A 19,756-nucleotide genomic window follows, 5' to 3' on the forward strand; every position below is an offset into this window, starting at 1 on the left:
GAAGAACGGCCTGATATTTTACCCTGCTGTGATTATAAAGCACCAGCGATTTAACTGAATGTGCTTACACTCATTGAATACAGCTGGAATCACCAACCAAATAAAATTGCCTTTAGATTACCAAACCTATTAGCTTAAAATTTTTAATCTTTTCCAAATTCAGGACACTAGAGGCATTTTCAGTGTTTTTTTTCCCTTAACATGCAAGAAAAGACTATCCTCATAGTTCCTTTCATAACCTCAAACCTCAACATCTCATCATGCTATGCCTATTGTGAATATTACTAATATTTAGTATGAGCAGCAATATTTTAATGTGTTAGAATAAATATTTAAATTATTATTTAGTAAAATTGTATTTATTACATGCTTAGGGACTTTCCCCCAAGAACTAAAGGAAGTCTGATTTTTGTGTTGTCCAAAGCCTGCATTAAGAATCTGTACTTGAATGAAAATATTGATGTAATGAAATTTAACATGATGGCCCACTGCTGGGTTGCTTCTCATTCTGTTTTTTTTCATAAATGGGATATTTTCAACATTCCCTGTGCCTTGGTGTGACATCTTTGTGGTGACTCTGCTGCATTTGGGAGCACTGGATGGTTTGTAAGGAGTGAAAATTCAGCTTGTGCTACCAATTACTCCATTTTTCCAGGTGTGATGCAAGACTGCAAGTGAGACTTCCCTTAAATTTTCCTTTTGCTTAATAAAATCAGAACAGGAATTCCACATGGAACAAAGTACTGAATTTATTAAGAGTTCATCCACCATCCTCACACTTTACCACACAATTTCTGATAAATGAAGAAAAAAGCACACAGCTAAAATCCTATTTTCTGACTACAGGGTAGAAGGCACTTAACCCTCCCTGTTCCACCTTTGCTGGCAATTCCAAAAGTACCAGGAGCTGGAGATGGATGCAGAAGCAATTTCAGCTTTGTTCAGCTTCCTTCCAACAGCTTCCTGACACATCTCCAGCAAAACCAACCCTTTTACAGCTGGGCCTTGAAGCTTTCATCATTTTCAGCTGAGTGGGGGCAGAGAAAGGATTTACACCATCTGGGAATTACTCACATGGACACTTCCCAAATTTCCCAAGCAAATTCCCTCCTTTTCCTCATACAGCTTATGATCCAAAGCTGCCCCCAAACTATTCAGTGCCTTGAAAATGGCACTAGATTTCTCCTCATGGCTCTCACTTTTCCATATTTCTCCATTTCTTCCCCCCACGCTCAGCCTTTTTTGGTGCTTTTCATTCCCTCACGCCTGAGAGAGAGGTTTGATCAGCTCATAATCCATGCACTTGGTGAGGCAATCCCGTGCCACACTAATGATGTGCTGCTTCTTGGGGTGATCCTCCTGTTTCCCGACGTAGGTCAGGATCTCCAGGAGCTCTGATTCCACCAGCTTCTTTGCCAGCTCTTTGTCAGCGCTGATTAGGTTGAAAGCAATGACCAGTCCTCGGTGCTGGATCTCCATGTTGTCATGCAAGCAGAGCCTCTGCAGGATTTCAAGCCACTGGGTGGTCTGGAAGGGAAAGAGAGATCATTAGTACTGATTGAAGAATACCTCAACCCAGAGCATGACTTCTGCTTCCTTCAGCAGTAGGAAGAACAGTACTTATATCACTTATGGTTGTTTAATTTTTTAACTAAGAAAACCTGACTCCAAACATTTGAACCTAATTTTTGTTACGCTTAAGTCAGAATCTTTCACAGCACTGGGACAACACGGAACATGTTTCATATTCAAGCTGCTGCATAATCTCTGTAAAAGGAATCTGACCAGAGTCTTGACACAGCTGAGATGACCAGGACACTCCCCCACCCCAATATTCTGAGCTTCTCTTTTGACATGATTAATCATTTTTATCTTAACAAGCTTCAGTATCCAATCGTGTGCAACAAAATAGGGTTCAGGGGCTCTCAACCACAGCTCTTCAGACACTCAGCCATGGATCTGGGTTCTCAGGGTCTACAGATCTGTGCAGGGAAGGGACATCCCTTGGGATCTCTAAAGCTCAGTAGGTTATCGAGCAAGCTCTTCTCATTTCTGGCTGGAACAAGGTTTGGATTTCAGGTTATTTATTAAAATGGACTAAAAGCATGCACACCCAGGTCCCAGCTTCTCTAGGTTCCTCAACACTGAACTATATTGCATATTCCTTTGGAGAGACTTTCTCATGTCTGAGCCAGGACCCTTTCAGGGTACATCCACACTGCCCACAATCAGAGTGATGGTCTTACCACTTGAGTCATCTTTGAGCAGAGTTTCTTTTGCGCTGCCGTAAGCATGGCCAGGGCTCCTGCTGCTGCAACCTGAACCTTCTCATCATCCTCACCACACAGCAACACCACCAACTTCAGCCGGTCATTGCCATCAGCCACAAACCGCTCCTGAACCTAAAAAACCCCCAGAGATGCCCAGAGGTAACACAATCAGGGGCTGCTCCTCACAGAGGCAGGTGCACACAGTCAGGTTGGACGTGCCCAGGGGTTACCTCCTTGTTGACCACCAAGTTGCACATGCACTCTGTGGCTGCCTGTCTTAGTTGGTCGTGGTTCTCAAACATGTAGTTTTCGATATCTGGCAGGGCCTTCTCTTTGACTATCTTCAACCTGTGTCAACGAGCAGTAAAAAACCCCACATTGGAGGTCAAGCAGGAACCAACTTATCAAATATTAACTGCAGGGAAGGCCTTGAGACAAATCAGTGTCTGCAGCTCTGGAACTCATGACATGGTTCATTCCCTGTCTAATGCAGATGAAGTCCTTCATGTCTTTGCTGTTCCTAGAGGAAAATATGCCACACTTTCATTCATATTTCATTAATCTTTTAGCTCTGAGACCTTTGTGACTCTGCCAAAGGTAGCTCAAATTGATCAGTCTTCATAGTCCAACAAGTAACTCACATTCACTCCTGGGGAAGAAGGAAGGTTAAAAAGCAGTAAAGCTCACCTGAGTTTATCACTTCTCCCTGAAAAGTTTGTGAGACCTAACAGAGCCTCATAGTTCTGGAGGCCATCTCTCTCTGTGTTCAGCAGGCTGACGAGAGGCCTCACCACCTCATACACCTGGAAGAGAGTGCCTGTATTAGCAAGAAAGTGTCAATGGTTTGGAGTTTTTTTGGCTTTTTTTTTTAGCTTACCCTCTCCCCTGGGAATGCAATGTCTGGATTGGAGATAGCAGCGATTTTTGCCAGAGCATGAGAAGCCTTTATCTTGCCAATGTCTGTGCCTTCCACAGCCAGAGGTATCAGGGCCTGGACATGCACAGGAAAAAGCATTCAGTGTTCTTAAAACATTTACAGGATTGCCTTAACAGACTAAAACAAGTTAAAAATATCTCATAGCCCTCTGTGATGTCTTGCTTTTGTTCCCGAATAGGCACCACGCTAGAGCTTGTAGCTCACACAGTCAAGGACATCACTTCTTTGGAGCCTTGCAGACATGGGACTGCAGTGTCAGTGTGGCCTGGGGGGGTCAACTTGTGCTCTTCTGTCACTGTCCCTCCCCAGAGATACATCCCAGGCTCCCAGCAGACATTAACAGCACAGCAGCAACTCTGAACATAAAAGCAATCACCTTCCCACCACCTTGAGCCACAATGGTCCCACGGTCCTTGGGGTCTTCACACAAGGCAAGAAACACCCTGCAGGGGCACAGAATACACAGTGAAACAGCCAGGCAGGACAACAGCAGCCAACAGCCCTCATGGAACAGGGGTTGAGGTTGTGCAGGAGTGCCAGAGCCACCCGGTAAATTCCAGGTGCTTAACCCTGTGTGCACAGCACTCTATGAGGAAGCAGCAAATGGCAGAGTAAGAAGTTTCCAGGTCTGTAAAATGAACTCTATTCCAGCCAGAACTGATACAGAGAACTCAAAAATGCATTCCAGCAAGGCAGCTTGAAGGTCAGAACATGGAGTTTTATGATGCTGCTGAACAAACCTTTGGTTTTAAATCTTTGCTTCACACACTCCCCCACGGGCAGAATGCCCCACCCTGTGTCCATCCCCACGGCACAGGGGCTGCCCAGCACTCCCAGCTCCCAGGACTACAGTGAAGGCACCTGGCAATGAGCTCCTTGCTCTGGTCTGTCAAAATGGCACTGTCAGCCTTCACCATGCAGGCCAAGGCAGAGACAACCCCAGCCTTCAGCAACCGCTTCACCCGCTTCACCACAAAATCCTTCTTGTCCTGAGGAGGAAACATGGGGAAAGGATTAGCCCTCAGCAGCTGCCATTCTGCCATCCAGCCACCTAACAGCCCAGCCTGGTTGGAGAGCAAAGCAATTTCAGTCTGCAGACTGGAGACCTGAAGTCTGTGACAACGGATGCACCCAAGAAAGTCTTTCTGAACAGCATCTCCAGCTGGACACAACCCACCTTTGGATGCTCCTCAGGCACGTGCTGCTTGGAGAATTTTGCCAGCTGCACCAGCTCTGGGACCAGCTCCTTGGTGTCGTAGCTGTTGGTACAGTTCACCAGCGCAGAAGCCACGGAATACAAGATTGTCTTGTCGCTTGCCTGCACAGGAAAATCAAAGCTTGTGTGAGGGTGAGGAGGGCACAGCAGGCTGGACACAGGTTGGACTGCCATGATGGTGTTTTGCACTAGTGGTAATGTTCTTAGCTTAATCCCCAACTTCATAGCCCATGGCAGGGAAAACCAAAAGTTTTCATGGTCAGACAAGGTGCTGGACATCATCAGGTCCTGTCAACACCTTGGTGCCTTTGGTTTCCTTGCAGTTGCTGACAGTGAAGGTACATGCAACCTCCCTCAGCCTAGGGAGAAGAGCAGCCCTGAGATGTCTCTGGGGCACAGGCAAAACTGAAGTTCTCCTGAACCAGAGCTGGGGAGTTGGGGTCACAGCTCCTTCTGACTGGGGCACAGAGGAGAGTGGGAGAACTTGATGCTACCAAAGGAATGAGGGAACAAGGAGAGGAGATAGACCTTGGCTAAATCAAACATAGCCTTCAGGGCTGGCTCATCTTCAACAAAGTCATCTTTCACATCTGCATCGAGGGTGAGGTACGAGAGCCCTTCCACAGCCCATTTCCTGGTGCGAGCATCAATGCTGGTGTTGCACAACCACCTGGAAGAGAGAAAAACACTCACATTTCTATCTCAGGAGCCAGAACTAACTAATCTGGAAAAAGAGGGAGGAAAAACACATATTGAGGCTGATTCAGGCCCAAGTATGTCCTCAGAGTCTGCTGCAGCTCCTCAGACTGGGGATGCTTCCCTTTGAGACATGACCTTCCTCTCATGGCCCAACTAGTGGGAAATAAATGCTGCAGACAATGACAGACCAGGACAGCTACTCAGCATTGCTTTGCCTTTTCCATCCCACGAAACACGAGATGCCTGCAGGAATGACCACCCATTCAGTCACTTCCTGATCCCACTCCACCTGGCAAATTCACCTTCAGTGGGGACTTGTGTTTATTCATGGTAAGGATTAATTAGGCTGTGCCACTCTGGCAAGGAGGGAGACACTGGGTCTGGTGTCTCCCATGGGCAGTGAGGGAGGGAGAAGGCTCCCCTGGATATTGAGGCAGGAGGAACACGTGGCTGCTTCACATCCTGGTGAAGCAATGGCTCTGGGGGCACTGTCAGCTGGCAGGCAGCACAGGAAATGAAGGCAACGTGTGGGCAGGGTCTCGTGGGAGAGGAACAGATTGTACTTTGCAAAGGTTGGAATAACTGAAGGAAGAAGTGAAGCCGCTCACTTTCGGCACTGCTTGGCTAACTTCTCCGTGGAGCCCTCAGCAAACTGCCGCAGGCCGTAGTCTGTGCCTCCTGCTGAGCCCAGCTTGCAGAGACCCTGAAAGGACAAAAAGGACATACCAGTGAGAAAGGCTCATCAATCCTCTTGTGTTGCTGCCCCAAAACAGCCCAATCTCTCATTCCCATAACCTCCCTCCTCTCCCAAGTCTGCAATTAAGCTGTGGCAGGCAACAGAGGCAGGGCTGCATCCTTACCACCAGAGCTCGGATTTTGATCTTCTCATTCTTGGTCTTCTTGTAGATCTCCTTCAGGAGCGTCACCCCGTTGGTGATGATGAAGGTGGCTCGGCTCAGTTTGGTGGAAGCGTGGATGAGGGCTTCCACAGCCACCAGCTGGTCAATCTCCCTCTCAGAGCCACACAGGGCAACCATCATCTCCATCACTCCCTTCATGCCAAGCAGCTTGTTGCCCAAATCAAAGGGCCCTTGCAGAACACCAGACACAATCTGGACAGCATGGAGTGTTTTATCCATGTCTTGTGGGTCGATTTTGCTCCTGCATGGGATAGAGGGAGTAGGGTATAGAACAGCAGTGGGGAGGGAATGAATCACATTGGGCATTTGGGAGTGCAGATTCCTGCAAAGCTGTGATCCAGCAGGATCTCAAGCAAGTCAGAACCTCCCAGAGCTCCAGTTCTGAACACAAGTGGACTTTAAGTACCCGATCTCACCCTCAAGAACCCCTGCTCCTGCCCTCTGGGCCAGCTCACCCCTGACTCACTTGATGTACTCCTCACAGATCAGCCGGTAGTTGTCCCGCTCCGGGTCGCAGCGCAGGTCATCGTAGAGCTTATTTAGGAGGACAGAGGCAGTCAGCTGGGTGTTCTCTGTCAGTGGCAGGCAGTCAGGCATCTCAGGAATCTGGCCCACCACTTTCAGAATCTTTTTTAAGCCTGGAAATGATGGAGTGATATGGCTGTCAGAGGGGAGAGGGTCCGTGCAAAACTCAAGATACCATTTGTTACTTTCTTGCTGTGGAATAGCCAGCTGGGATGGTTTTCAGTTATTTTGCAGCCTTATCACATAAGTTTTAAGCAAAAAAGACACTCAGATATTTGCTGGGGTGGAGCTTCTGCTGGTGAGATTACAGGTTTGCAGCATCAGGCTTTTTTCCAGTTCTCTAAGTGAGATAAGGAAAACTGCATTAGGCCCCTGGCTGGATCTGTTATTTCTGTCAGGAGACATTAAACCTACTGACCTCCAAGGCTGGAGGCTCTGACTGAGGAAAACTCAGCCACTTTCAAGTGATTCTGGATGACTTAACTCTCCTTTTGCTGAATTATTATTAAATTACTTCCATCAAAATGACAACACACACATGCACTGGAATTACTATAAAAACACATATTCCTCACCCTTGTCCAGTGTTAGAATTGATCAGTTTATGGGTCCACCAAGCCCAGGAGGGTGCTCATCTCATCCTGTCTAAACCAGACAATTTATCCAAGCCAAATCCTCCTAACATTAGCAAATACATTGGAGAAAACTAACCAGAGATATTAGAGTCCTTAAGAAACTCAAAAATTCTTGCTCTCATACAGACAGAGTTGAATTTCTCTTAGTACTATTTCCTGCTAGTAAGTCTAACTTTGCTCTGGGCTTGCATGCACCAAAAAAAGCCAGAGAGGATTTATTTTATAGGAAGGACCAGTTCTACAGGTATTCAGGCAATAACACACAGCTCCACATCTCCCAAATCAGAACAGGATGGCGGGCAAGGACTGACCATTGTCGATGACAAAGATGCTCCTGCTGTTGTCATGGTCTTTCAGGTCCTTCCTTGGTATGTTCTTGTTGAGAAGGTTGAGGGCTCGGTCTCGCCCTTGCCCAGACACTTTCTTACTGACCAGCATATCCAGCAAACGCATCGTGATCATCCTCAAATCCTTCTTAGTGTCTACACAGAAGCAAAACAGCAGCAGCCAGTTACAAGAAATTACCTCTTAAAGCACATGTGCTCAGTCAAACCCATTCAAAGCCATTGTGTGGCTGGAACAGAAGTATGCAAGCTATCCATGAGGACAAGAGCTGTGTGCAGGTTGTCCTCCTGTACAGCTGAAGGGTGAAGTCCCCACTCCAGCAAAGAAGAAGGAATAAGGGGGAATTGCAGGAGCAGAGCCCCACTCCTTCTGCAGGCAGAAGGAATGGAGAGCTGTTACCTAGCACAAGAGCCTCCTCCTTGCCGTGGTGCTCCTCCTTCCCCTGGTCCAGCAGGCAGTCGGTGATGGTCTGCAGGAGGTTGCAGACAGCCAGGGAGATTTCTTCGTTGTCCACCGACATCCACATGCAAATGCTGTCAATGCCCAGGTAATGGAGAATGGCAGTGGCCTGGCCCCATGAAGGAGAGAGCAGGATGGTGTTAGCAAAGGCCTTTCCTCCCCGTGTCCTCTAGGCTCAGCTGGGACAAAGAAACTATTTTCCTCAGTGAATCCTGAATCAGCACAAGTCAGAGTTTTAATCTTCTCCCGCTGCTCACAAACAACACAAACTATTTCAATTTCCCACTCCCCAGGTGCAAAAGGCAATAGCAGTGGAGGTCCAAGCAGCCTGTCCTTACCCGAGCCTTATGTCCTGTGCACATTCCTGAAAGTGTCCTCACGGCTGCCAGGATCAGCTCAGGATTTTTGGTTTCTATCAGCTGCAGCAGCAAGTTGACCCCGTTATTCTGGAAAATCCTCTCGGCACCTGCTTCCTCCCGCCCCAGGACTATGAGGTTGTTTGCAGCCTAGGTGAGAGGCAGAAGAACCAGGGATCAGTGGCACAGCCCAGCCTCCAGAACATCTCCATGCAGCTCTGGGAGATCCTGGTGGGAGCCATCTCCTGACAGATGCAGCAGATCAGCTCAGACCCCACCAGACAGTTTATCCAGGTGCATTTAGGAATCAGCTCTGCTCTGCCCAAGAAGAGTGGGTCACTGCTTGGAGGAAACATCTGGAAAGTGGCAAAGATGGACCTGAGCAGAAGTCCAGGCTGATCCCACCTTTGGGATTTTGGGAGGTTGGACCACCTTCTCTCGGCACAGGGGTGATCTCTCTCTCTGAGTGCAGTTCACTCCTTCCCTCATCCTCCTTCCAGGGGAGGTGGGGAAGGGAATGCAGGGTTCTGCTCCCTGGTGCAGCCTCTGACATCAAACAGCCATTTTGCCAAGTCCAGGGCGGTTCTCACCTTTTCTCGTTTTTCTTTGTCGCTGTTCTCATCCAGCAGGATCTCAAACATCTTCTGCACCCTTGAGTCTGTGGAGAACTGAATGCGCAGCTTTGCCGAGAGAGAGAGAGCACAGATCATCAGGAGGAGAAAACCGAGGAGCAACTTTCCTTTTTCGCTTCAAAAATACTCCCTCCCCTCAAACCACAGGCAATTGAAGCTGAATAACAGGAGATACAATTTCTCAGCAATCAGCATCCATTACCCATCTCATGGGCTCAGGCAGAGCCAGACCTAAACCTTAATCTCTGAGACTTCACAGTACATAGTAGTGCAAAGATTTCTTCACAGCACCCCTGTAAAGGAAACCAGAGCAATGTGGAACCTCCAGACCCAACCCAAAGCTGCTCCAGTCCCTTGCCAAGACCTTTCCAAGACACTCAGGACGAGGTCAGCCTCAGGAGGGAACCTCCACTCTTTTTAATTTCACCATTCAACCCAATCCTCAGATTTACACACATGAGGTATGAACATCCAGTCAATGGAGCCTATTTATCCCCCTACACTGCCACGAGTTTCCAGTATGACCAAAAATCCATTGATGTAACCCAGAGCGAGGATTTCCCACCCCTGGTCTGTGAATCCAGGGCTGTTCCCCTGGCATTTACCTTCTCCTGGATGTTGGCACCCAGTCTCCTCAGGGTCTCCTGGAAGTTTTTGTTGCGAGGTTCGAGGGTGGCACATTTCTGAGCATCTTTGAATGCTTGGTCTAACTTCCCCAGTTTTTCCAGGGCTTGGCTGCGCCGGTACAAAGCTTTGATATCTGAAGCATTGATGTCAATAGCTGGGAAAGGAATCCAAAACACCAGGCATCAGAGCTTGCTGCTTGGAAGAGGCCTATGCAAACTGTGATTTGCTTTGTTATTAGCATCAATCAGTGCCTGATTAGCACTGATTGCACCAGCACACCAAATTGGAGCATCATTTGAACTTCCAGAAATTCCCTTGTGGCCTCAGCACTTGGGTGTTAGTGGACATCAAGGAATAAGGCCACAGTGTCCCAAAAGCAGATGTGAGAGCAGGCTGAGCAAGTGCATCCAGCTCTCCTCATAAGAGCCCCCTCCTCACCTCTAGATGCATCCGAGGCTGCCTTGGCATATTCCTCCTGTGAAACCAGAAAGGAGGGATTTGTTAACATGGAACAGCAGGGCATGTCCCCATTGCTGATGGACATTGGGACCTCTCTGTTCCCATTTCCCAGTGGGACTTCCCAGTAAAGCTCCAGCACAAGCCCAGAACATTTCATTTCAGAGCAGCTGGAAAGACCCAATTCAATAAATGAACAAACCACCCAGTCCACAGCCAGTGAGTGCCCTTGGCTGCCCTCCTGCTCTTCTCCCCTTGAGCACTGCCCAGGTTAGGGGAGTTTTTCTCACCTTTTTGAGGAAGCAGGCTGCCCTGTTCCTGTACAGCACCGCCTGCAGCGCCTTGTCCTTGTTCAGCTTTATGGCTTGAGTGTAGCTTTCAAGGGCTTTCTCATAGTCACTGGCCTGAAAATATTTATTGCCCTCCTCTTTCAGCTGGATGGGATCCTCCATCTGGAGAGCTTGAAGGAAAAACATTAATTTGTGTCCCATTTTCAACTGCCTGGGTAGCCTGCCTACTCCCCCAAGCTGAGTTCCACCATGAGACTCACATATAATTAAAACACATTAATAAAAGCAGCTTACCAGGCCGAAAAGTTTTGAAAATAAAGACCTAAATGACTTCTCAGAAGCTTTTCCCACCAATATAGATCCTTAGGAGTCAATTAAAAAAAAAAAAAAAAAGAAAACAACAACAAAAAACAGAATTAAAGCAATCTGCCAGCACTATGGAGAGTCTGTGTGGCTCAGGAAAGAGCTCACTTCCCACTCCAAGTTTGGGCAGGACCTGGCAGCTCCTGCTGTCTGTCAGTGTCACCTGTCACCACAGCCTGTCCCCTCCTTGTCCCCTCGTGCTTTATACGCCTGGGGAGGGCTGGGAGCCAGGGCCAGCTCGGGGGGCACCTGGCTGTAAGCAGGCAGCAGCCCTCTGCAGCAGCAGGGAATCCTCTCCCACCTGCCAGGGCAAATCCCAGCTCCTCTCTGCCTGCAGAGTGGCAAAGGGTGTGCGGAGCAGGAAAAGGGAGCTTGGTGCCAGAAAAGCCCACGGCTGGGATGGCTGACCCCTATCACAGTGCTCAGACCCCTTTCCCTTTCTATTTAAGGAAGCATGAGACAGCTGAGCCTTGGAGACAAGTGGCCCCAGGCCAGCAGCTGCAGCAGTGCCCAGCACCTTCCAGAATTCCCTGGGATGGAAAGCTGACTGACACCCAGAACTGCCTCCTCCTCCTCCTCCTTGCAGAGCCTTTGGGAGCCCATCCCGCTGGAAATTCCACCCTGCCTGGAGCTTCCACCACCTCCACAGCTGGTCATTCATGGGCTGGCACAGAGGTCTGGACTGGAACACACTGGAAGTGCTGGCTCAATTTGAGTGACACCAGGAGACAGAGCAGCGCTGAGCTCCAAGAGAGCTGAGCTTTTCAACCCACTCTGTTCCCCAGCAGTCACACTCAGGAATTCTGCTTTTTGATTTATCTTCCCCCAAACGCTTCCCCTGTGTACTTAGCAGCACCCCAGCTATAAAGCAAAGCAGGGACTGGCAGGATGGAGAAATGACTGAGGAGAGCATGGGCTGACCAAGACACAGCCAGGAGCAAAAATATCATTGTCTTTAATTGTGTGATCTGTGTTGTGGCTTGTGGCTCTTATACAGCAAGAATTAGCACAGAACTTCCCTGTGCATGGCTGTTTTATTCATCCACCACCAGCAGCACTGCCCAGTCCCTGGTATTCCTGGCAGGCAGCGATTCCAATTGTAAATCCCTTCACAGCAAATCATCAACACCACAGCTGCAGGCAGCTTCATCACGAGCAGCTCCCACATCTTTACCTGTCTGGGAACAGGTCCAAGGCACAGGGACAACAGCTGGAAAGTGCAAGATGCCATCCCTGCCTTGGGTAGACTCAGTGCAGTGGCTTTTCCAGCATTCACCTGGATTAACCCACCAGAAACTCCAACATTTAGGTACTGGGCAGGGCTCAGCTGGCTGAAATACTCGTGGGATACAGCAGCCAGCCAGAATAAAGGTTCATTGCCACTGCAGGTAAACTGAGCTACAAAAATCAAAGCGTGTCGGATGCTGCTGCTGCTCAAGGCAGAGCTGAGAGGGCAGGGCAGGCAGCGAGTGCATAGAGACCTCTTCAGGCCTCGGCTGGAAAGATAATAATAATAAATACCCCAAAACCCAGCTTTTCCCAGGAGAACTTCAATCCTCCGAGGCAGCCAGGGAGGGCTGTAGGGCAGCAAAGCCCCGCAGCCCTTTGGGGGGCTTCATTTCCCCCCGGGCAGCAGCGGCTGCTGAGCCCAGACAAAGGCAGCCCGGGAGTGTCCCCGATCCTGGGATGGCTCGGGGGGAAGGGACCCAGTGCCCGGCTGATCCCGGGGGATCCCGGGATGGCTCGGCTGGGAAGGGACCCAGTGCCCGGCTGATCCCAGCTGATCCCGGCGGATCCCGGGATGGCTCGGCTGGGAAGGTACCCAGGGCCCGGCTGATCCCAGCTGATCCCGGCGGATCCCGGGGAGGGGAGCGGCCGCGCTCCTTCCGCCGGCCGCAGGAAGCAGGAAGGGAGCCCCGGGCGCTGCGAAGCACCGCGGGCTCTGCTGCAGGTGCTCGGCATCGGGGGGAGCCGCAGCCATGGCCCCCTGCAGGATTTCGGGCTTTTTGGCTCCAAAGAGGAATTAATTACCCACCGGATCCACCCATCCCAAACGCAGCTTGGGTGGCTTCTCCCCGGCTTCAGGGGCAGGCGCCATCCTGAGTTGGAGCTGGCAGTGCAGGGTTGAGGGTTGATGATCTCGGATGTCTTTTCCATCCCTAATGGTTCTGTGAATTCCGCCCTCCCATCTCCTCCGAAGGTCTTTGCTCTTCTCCCTCCCTGTGGAGATGGTGGTCCTGCAGGCTGGGCTCTGCCCTGGTCTCACTGAAGAGATGCTGCAGCTTCTCAGGGCTAATGGCATCAGGACAGGTAACAAACATCATCCCCTGTATCATCCCACATCCTGGGAGGATGGTGGTGGTGGAGTATCCCTCTGTGTCCTCTTTGCTGGGTGTCTTCTGGGCCTTCCTGGGTGGGTACAATGAGTAAAGACTTCTCCAAAGGAGCAGGAGTGTAAGGACTCCCTGCAGAGTAAGAGATCCCTGCAGAGGCTCATCAATTCTGGGGTTTTTTTATGGTATTTCAGGAGTGTTTGTGCAGTTTTCCCTCTGAAAAATGCCCAACTCCCTGGGCACCTCCTGCCCTTAGAGGGGAAGGAAAAAGTGCTGGGCAACTCTGGAGCAAAACAGGGAAAATTTTTACCAGCTTCTCTCCCTGCTCTGTTTTACAAGAAATTATTTGTTCTGTGATGAGTGGTGGGGCCATCTCAGAGGAAAAACTCCTCTACTCACAGTGTTGACAGAGGGCACAGGCACTTTGCTTGTTGGTGCAGATTTTGTCTAAGCTGGTTGTCTTCTGTTGTTTGTGGCCTAACCATGCTTGGTTTCCAACCTCTTGTCCCTCATGTTGTCTGCAGTGGTGGACTTTGTGTCTTCAGACCTGGAGGATGTTGCCCAAAAGTGTTCCCTGTCTTACAAGGTAGAAGGGACTACTCCTAACTACATTAACACCTCAGAGCCGTTTGGCTCATGGACAAGGATGGGATTTTTGGGGGGACCTTCTGCAGCAGCTGCTGGCTGTTGGTCAGCCCCATTTCCAGACGTCTGTCTGTCCCCAGGCGCTGGTTGCAGTCAGACGTGTGCTCCTGGCTCAGTTCTCTGCCTTCCCTGCCAACGGAGCAGACCTCTACGAGGAGCTGAAGAGCTCCACTGCCATCCTGCCCACTGGCAGTCCAAGGTGAGTGCCTCACCCACCCAGCAGCTCTGCCCAGGGCTGGCTTTGCTGCACAAGGCTGTGGTTGCCAGCACAAGCTTTGGATTTCATTCTCCAAACCATCCCCAGGCACTTGTGTGCATTTGGGGACTCCAGGGACAAATCTCTGGGGTGTGCTTTCTCCCAGTGCCCCTGCCATCCTGGCTGGAGGGGTGTTGATAATCCCACTTGTGTCCATCCCATAGCCTGGACCAGCTGCTGGACTCGGGGCTGTACACGGGGGAACTGACGGAGCTCATGGGGGCACCGGGCAGTGGGAAGACACAGGTGAGTGGGGTGGAGGACAGGGGAGAGCACAGGCAGGGTGAAGGTGGTGCCATCAGGCCCGTGAAGCAGAGGGACATGTGGGGGCTGGCTGACACCCTGTCCCTGTTCCCTCAGGTGTGTCTGGGCATTGCAGCCAGTGTGTCCCTGGGCCTCAAGCAGCACGTCCTGTTTCTCGACTCCACGGGCGGTTTCACTGCCTCCCGTCTCTACCAGATACTCCAAGCCCAGACAGAGGATGAGGAAGAGCAGGCAAGGTCCCCTGGAACTGGTCCCTCTGCTTGCTCTAAAACTCACTTTGCTCTTGCCTGCAAGAAGCCCCAGAGATGATTTGTCTTTCCAGTTCTGCCCTTATCTTCATGGGCTTTTTTGAGTCCAAACCCTTCCTTCCATGGCCTGGTGGGTGCCATGCTCAGGACAGACACTACTTCTTGTTGTTTTTCTTGGCAGAAGGGAGGGACTTACTGGACTTGCAGGACTTGGCTCCCTGAGCTCAATTCATGTTGTTTTTCCCATCAGTGCAGTCGGGGCAGTGGTGTTAATGGGGTGGAGGTACATGTGGAAGAGTAAGGGTCCCTGGCTCTGTGGTGTGGTGTGAGTGCACAGAGCTGCTGGCAGCTGGAGGAGGAATAGGACAAGTCCTGGGGAAACAGGCTGTGTTTTGTGCTGCAGCTGGAGGCTCTGCAGCGGGTGCAGGTGGTCCGTGTGTTCAACATCTATGAGCTGCTGGGTGCCTTGCAGGAGCTGCGGGATCGCCTCTCCCAGCAGGTAGGAGTGAGCCTCTGGGCTCCTCTCCCTTCCCCAGAGCTGCAGGGAGGGCAGCAGGGCTTGTGTGCCTGACAAGTGACTCCAGATTGCCTCACCCTGTGGACACTGGAGCCCCTGTGCAGCTCACAGCCTCCAAAACTGCTGGATTTGTTACCCCACGTTGCCTCCTTGCAGGCTGTGAGCTCCGTGGGACCTCTCAAGGTGGTGTTGCTGGACTCGGTGTCGGCTGTGGTTTACCCTCTGCTGGGTGGCAGGCAGTCAGAGGGTGAGCTGTGTGTGCCAGGAGGCTGCAGAGCTCTCTGCTCACCCTGGAGAACCTCTCCCAGCCATGTGTGCCGTGCTTGGAGCGTGGGCTGGGGCAGGACTGATGTGGATGTGACTGCTCCCAGCTTTTCCTTTGGGACTGGATGAAAGAGGAGTCTGTTTGCAGTGCTAGCAGCAAACACTCCAGCTGCCTGTGGCTGTGCACACTCTTGGCAGTGGTCTGAAACCCATCCAGGGGAGGCACTGTACTCTTTGCCCATAAATTAAAACTTCTCTTACAGTGTCAGAAATACATCACGGTTGCTGACACACTTTGCAGAGCTCTTTCTGCCAGAAAGGACCATAGATCAGAAGTGAGGATACCAAAGAGACCCCTCAAACACCTCCCAGAGGGTCTTGCACAGCTGGGTGACAGCCAGTGCTGTCACAGGAGTCCCCTGACAGCTGTGGGCTGTAGGAAATGAAGTTGTGAGCTGGACAGATGGGTCCTGTGCCTGCCAAATCAACCTGGACAGCTTTGTCTGGAGCTCCTGGTGCTTTTGTAGGGCTTTTTGACCTTGGGCCTTCTAAGATAGGGAAGGATGGGGCATGGTCCAGTGAAGGTGTCCATAAACACGAGTGCTGGCACTGAATCCAGTGCTCATGCAAATCCAGATGTCAGCTGCTCCCAGGATGTGCTTTGGGGGCTGATCCCCAGACAGCCAAATGCTTTGTCCTGCTCCAGGTTTGGCCCTGATGATGCAGCTCTCCAGGGAGCTGAAGACCCTGGCCAGGGAGTTCAGCCTTGCTGTTGTGGTGAGTGTTGCTGTGCTTTGTCCTTCGTGTGTTGCTGTGGAGGAGCCATGGGGAGGCTCAGGAGTCTGTGGGAGAGGAGACCCCACTCTCAGCTAAGCAGGAGCCAGAGGCCTGAACCCCCCATTGCCCTTCTCCCCGACATCTCTGCAGCCTGCTGATGTCTTGTTCCAAGCATGGGGCAAGACCTGGGCTGATGTGCTGCCTCCTGCTCTTGCTGTCCTCAGCCATTCAGTGGCTGAGCAAGGCAGAGTTAAGTCCAGGCAGATGGAAAGGCTGGTTGTGTTTATTTTTGATATAACACCATTCATTTAAGGGGCTGGCCAGCTTCCTGGGTAACCTCTTGGTCACCTTGCAGGAACTGCAGGGCATTGCATCATCCCACAGGAGCTGGTAAGGGCCCTGCTCTGGCCTTCCCCAGCTCTTGGCCAAGCAATTACATTTGCCAATGCACCAGACAGGTGGGTGGGACCATAATTAGTGTGTGTGAACAGGGAAGGCAGCACGAGAAGGTGGAGGTCTGCTGAGCCACCAGTCCTACCCTTCATTCTGATAAAGTGACAAGGACAGTGTGTCTGGAAGGACACTTGGAGGCCCCAAGTTAAACTTTGTGGTGACTTCAGCACATGTAATGCAGCTTGCAGATATCAGTGAAGTCCCTGGTAGTGCCCTGGGACAGTTACCTGGGCTGTGTTCAGAGGGGATGGCTGAAAGAGGGCTCAGGATGGAGAAGGGAAAATCTTCCTAGAAGGAGCAGCCTGGCCAGGATCTCCTGGAGACCTCCAGTGTTTCACCACACCGTGTGGCACTGCTTTTCCCAGGCACTGATGAGTGTGTTTGTGCTGCAGGTGACCAACCAGGTGACAAGGGACAGCAGCACTGGCCAGCTGAAGCCAGCCCTTGGCCGCTCCTGGAGTTTTGTGCCCAGCACACGGGTGCTGCTGGAGAGCAAAGAAGCCAACTGGGAGAGAGCCTGCACACAACGAGCTGCTTCCCTGGCAAAGTCACCCCGGCAGGTGAGGCTCCCTGGATCCACCCCTTGGGAATGCAGGGACTTGGCCCTGGCTCCTGTGGGAGTGGGGAAAGACCCAGCCTTGCTGGGTGGGCACTGGGAGAGGAGCTTGTGCACCCTGGCTGGATGCAGCAGAGGAGAAGAGCATCTGTTCCCAACAGAGTGGGCTGGTATTTATAGGCAGGATAAATGAGTGGCACCACTTCTAATCCAGCTCACTGTGTTCTTGGTGTTGGTCTCACTCTCCTGATGGTGTGTGGGCAGTGAGGGTCCTGTGGAAATGGCTCTGACACCTTCAAAGGTGACTTCAGCTTGAGGCCTGCCTGTGCACAGGCAGCACTGCCTGAGCCTCCTGGCTCTGAGCCTGCTCTGCTGCTTGATCCAAACAAGTTTGGGAATGGTGGTGTGTTAGGCAGCAAAATGCATCCTGGATGTGCTAAATAATGGTCTATCTGGGGATGTCTCAGAGCAAGATGTTCTTTCTTTGCCAAATCACATTGTCTTTGTATATCTGCATTCAGCAGACCCAGTTAAAACAGGGGCACCAGCAGAAGGAAACCCTCAGGGGGATGTAACTGGGATTTTTGGCTCTGAGACAGGAGATGGAGTGATGTAGAATCCAACAGTGTGAGGATAAACTTTGCTCTGTTCTTTCTTGCAGCCAGCAGGGATCCAGGTGGAGCTGGACATTGGAAATGGTGTCGTGTTGGAACCGAGCCTGGTGACACCCACACAGGGACTCTGATGGGATGGGAAAGCAAATGTCACAAGCTTCAAGAGAGCTGCACAAAAGCAGGCAAGCACTGAAGGTTTTACAAACTGACTGAGAGTCCTGCAGCCTTGGGAAGGACTGACACGAAAAATCTCTTGTTCTTCTGCCCTGAGGGAAAACTGAGTGTGGGGTTCCCTGGAGACCTCTGTGCCAACAGATACTGTCTGCAGTGGCTGGGCTGTGAGGACAGCCAGGTCCTGCCCTCTGCTGCAGGCTTGTCTTCACCCCCCAGAGCCAGCCCTGTCCTCAGGTGTTGTGTGGGATCAGCTGCCTTGTCCCTGCACAGCCCCACAACTCCCTGTGCTTGTTTTGTTCCCCACCCTGTGGTTCACGGCCCTCTGGTCCTGGAGTTCTGATCATCCTCAGGCCCACAGTGGGCTTGGTTCAGAAATAAAAGAAAAAGAAAGCTGTTGCACATTGCAGTGGTTGTTGAGAGCTGCAATTCAATTAATGACAGCTGCTCTGAACTTAATTAAAATGTTGAGCAGCATTGGGGTGGGACAGGCTGCTGATGAGCAGGGAAATAATGAGATGCTTGATCTTCCCTGCTCCCCAAAGTAACACCAGACCCTGTGGGGACCTGCTGGTGTTTTGGGGGCACAGCTGGACTGTGTAAAGGCTTGCTGATAACTGATGGAGGTTCTGATCTGGATCAGCTGAGCAGATGGGTCCTGGCTGGCACCAACTGGCCCTGCTTGATGTTCAAGGACCTATTCAATTGCATGTGGTGATGTTTAAAATAATCATCCTGTGCTCCAGTGCTTTGCAGCTGCTCCTGCCTGCTCTTGGCAACCTCCTGAGGAGAGGGCAGGCTTGGATGTGGAGTTTCCTCTTGATCCCAGATGTCTCAGATACCCTCAGTTTAAGAGACCTTCTTGGCAGGTGAGCTGAGCCACAGCTTGCACTTCAAGGCAGCTGACAGAGAATTTGGGGGCTGGGACTAATTAGGGCATGATTATTAAACTAATAACACAGCACCACAGCTCCTGGAGTCTTCTAAGCCCATGCTTGGCACATTAAATACATATTTTTTACTGAAAAGTTCTTAAAGTTGTGTATTTATTTGCATTTCTGGGCTCCCCAAGTTCAGGAGGGGAGGTTCCAGGGATTTTAGCCTGGCTGGAGGGGGTGAGGAGGAAGAGGATGGTTTTCTTGTCTGCTGGAGATCTGTGCTGGCGTGGCTGGAACTTTCAAGCAGAAATTTACCTTAATAGCTAATTTCTTGTTAGTTAATTCCTTGCTAGTTCCTGTCTTGGAGCTGTGGATAAAGGGGTGGTGTACACACATTTCAATCACTAATTTATCTCCCTGCCTGAGGTTCTGTCGGGGAAGCAAAGCTCTTGTGGGGGAATGTGGAGCAGGGAAGAGCCAAATAGAAACCTCTGGGGTTATATTTAAACCAAGAGGGCTTTCCAGATGTTTCCTTCCCCTAACCAGCAGGATAAGAAGAGGAACAGCATGCTTTGAACCCTTGTTAGACTCAGCATGAGATTCAACCATGTGTGCATCTTCCCTGAGAAATGACAGAAGGAATTCCACCCTTGCACTCAGTCACCAGGGAGTCACAGGGTGGTGACTCAACAGGGACACTGCCAGTCTGTCAGGAAAGGTGATGGTGTGAAGTCTGGGCTCCTTCAAAGCTTCCCATCCCAGCTTTCCTTGGCATAATCGTGGCTGGGGGGGATTTTCTCTCCTTGGCATTCAGCTAAATGCAGCTGTGGGAGTATTTTCCGATCTGGGATCCATCTGGGGAGGGTGTGATTTGGGGCCTGGCTGGGTTTTGTGTGGCAGCTCTTCTGCTCCTGGGTGTTCTCTGAGGTGACAGGGGTGTCCTGAATTTCTGGCTGTGTTGCTGCAGGGTGTCACTGTGGGTGCTGCCTGTTGCACAGTGTGGGGACAGCAGGAGAGTTCAGGTCACAGGAATCTCTTACCCCATCTGGG

The 19,756-nt window shown here is 51.0% G+C and overlaps 2 protein-coding genes across 4 annotated transcripts; one reads left to right on the plus strand and one right to left on the minus strand.

The window, feature by feature from the left end:
* Positions 1–724: 724 nt before the first annotated feature.
* Positions 725–10,912, minus strand: UNC45B (unc-45 myosin chaperone B). 2 transcript variants are annotated; one of them, XM_015646973.2, is made up of 21 exons: positions 10,894–10,912; positions 10,662–10,729; positions 10,368–10,537; positions 10,060–10,096; positions 9,600–9,775; positions 8,953–9,042; positions 8,345–8,512; positions 7,947–8,115; positions 7,514–7,684; positions 6,509–6,680; positions 5,983–6,283; positions 5,731–5,825; positions 4,952–5,093; positions 4,385–4,525; positions 4,069–4,196; positions 3,584–3,650; positions 3,148–3,261; positions 2,958–3,073; positions 2,501–2,618; positions 2,247–2,402; positions 725–1,527 (listed from the first exon to the last, which is right to left on the minus strand). In XM_015646973.2, exons 3-21 carry the CDS (start codon positions 10,527–10,529, stop codon positions 1,261–1,263), a joined length of 2,790 nt encoding a protein of 929 aa, XP_015502459.1. In that variant the 5' UTR covers positions 10,530–10,537; positions 10,662–10,729; positions 10,894–10,912; the 3' UTR covers positions 725–1,260. The 2 variants fall into 2 exon arrangements, with proteins under 2 accessions (XP_015502459.1, XP_033374849.1); XM_033518958.1 differs by lacking the exon at positions 10,894–10,912 and having other exon boundaries at positions 10,662–10,866.
* Positions 10,913–12,612: 1,700 nt separating this feature from the next.
* On the plus strand, positions 12,613–18,856 carry RAD51D (RAD51 paralog D). 2 transcript variants are annotated; one of them, XM_015646976.3, is made up of 10 exons: positions 12,613–13,040; positions 13,588–13,649; positions 13,789–13,907; positions 14,129–14,210; positions 14,325–14,459; positions 14,880–14,975; positions 15,150–15,240; positions 15,964–16,034; positions 16,880–17,047; positions 17,705–18,856. In XM_015646976.3, the coding sequence occupies exons 1-10, from the start codon at positions 12,959–12,961 to the stop codon at positions 17,786–17,788; spliced, it is 990 nt and encodes a 329-aa protein (XP_015502462.1). In that variant the 5' UTR covers positions 12,613–12,958; the 3' UTR covers positions 17,789–18,856. The 2 variants fall into 2 exon arrangements, with proteins under 2 accessions (XP_015502462.1, XP_018864204.1); XM_019008659.2 differs by lacking the exon at positions 13,588–13,649.
* Positions 18,857–19,756: the final 900 nt, after the last annotated feature.

The sequence above is a fragment of the Parus major genome, chromosome 19 (assembly GCF_001522545.3).
Source record: "Parus major isolate Abel chromosome 19, Parus_major1.1, whole genome shotgun sequence".
NCBI classification, from domain to species: domain Eukaryota; kingdom Metazoa; phylum Chordata; class Aves; order Passeriformes; family Paridae; genus Parus; species Parus major.

Bases quoted from the DNA above. Each gene is read 5' to 3' on its own strand.
- UNC45B (XM_015646973.2), bottom strand. From the start codon at position 10,529: ATGGAGGATCCCATCCAGCTGAAAGAGGAGGGCAATAAATATTTTCAG. The intron at 8,116-8,344 runs GTAAGGACAGGC...TCATGGGGCCAG, and splicing joins GCACAGGACATAAGGCTCGG to GCCACTGCCATTCTCCATTA. The intron at 2,619-2,957 runs GTGAGCTTTACT...TCGTTGACACAG, and splicing joins GGGAGAAGTGATAAACTCAG to GTTGAAGATAGTCAAAGAGA.
- RAD51D (XM_015646976.3), top strand. From the start codon at position 12,959: ATGGTGGTCCTGCAGGCTGGGCTCTGCCCTGGTCTCACTGAAGAGATG. The intron at 14,460-14,879 runs GCAAGGTCCCCT...TTTGTGCTGCAG, and splicing joins CAGAGGATGAGGAAGAGCAG to CTGGAGGCTCTGCAGCGGGT. The intron at 16,035-16,879 runs GTGAGTGTTGCT...TTTGTGCTGCAG, and splicing joins AGTTCAGCCTTGCTGTTGTG to GTGACCAACCAGGTGACAAG.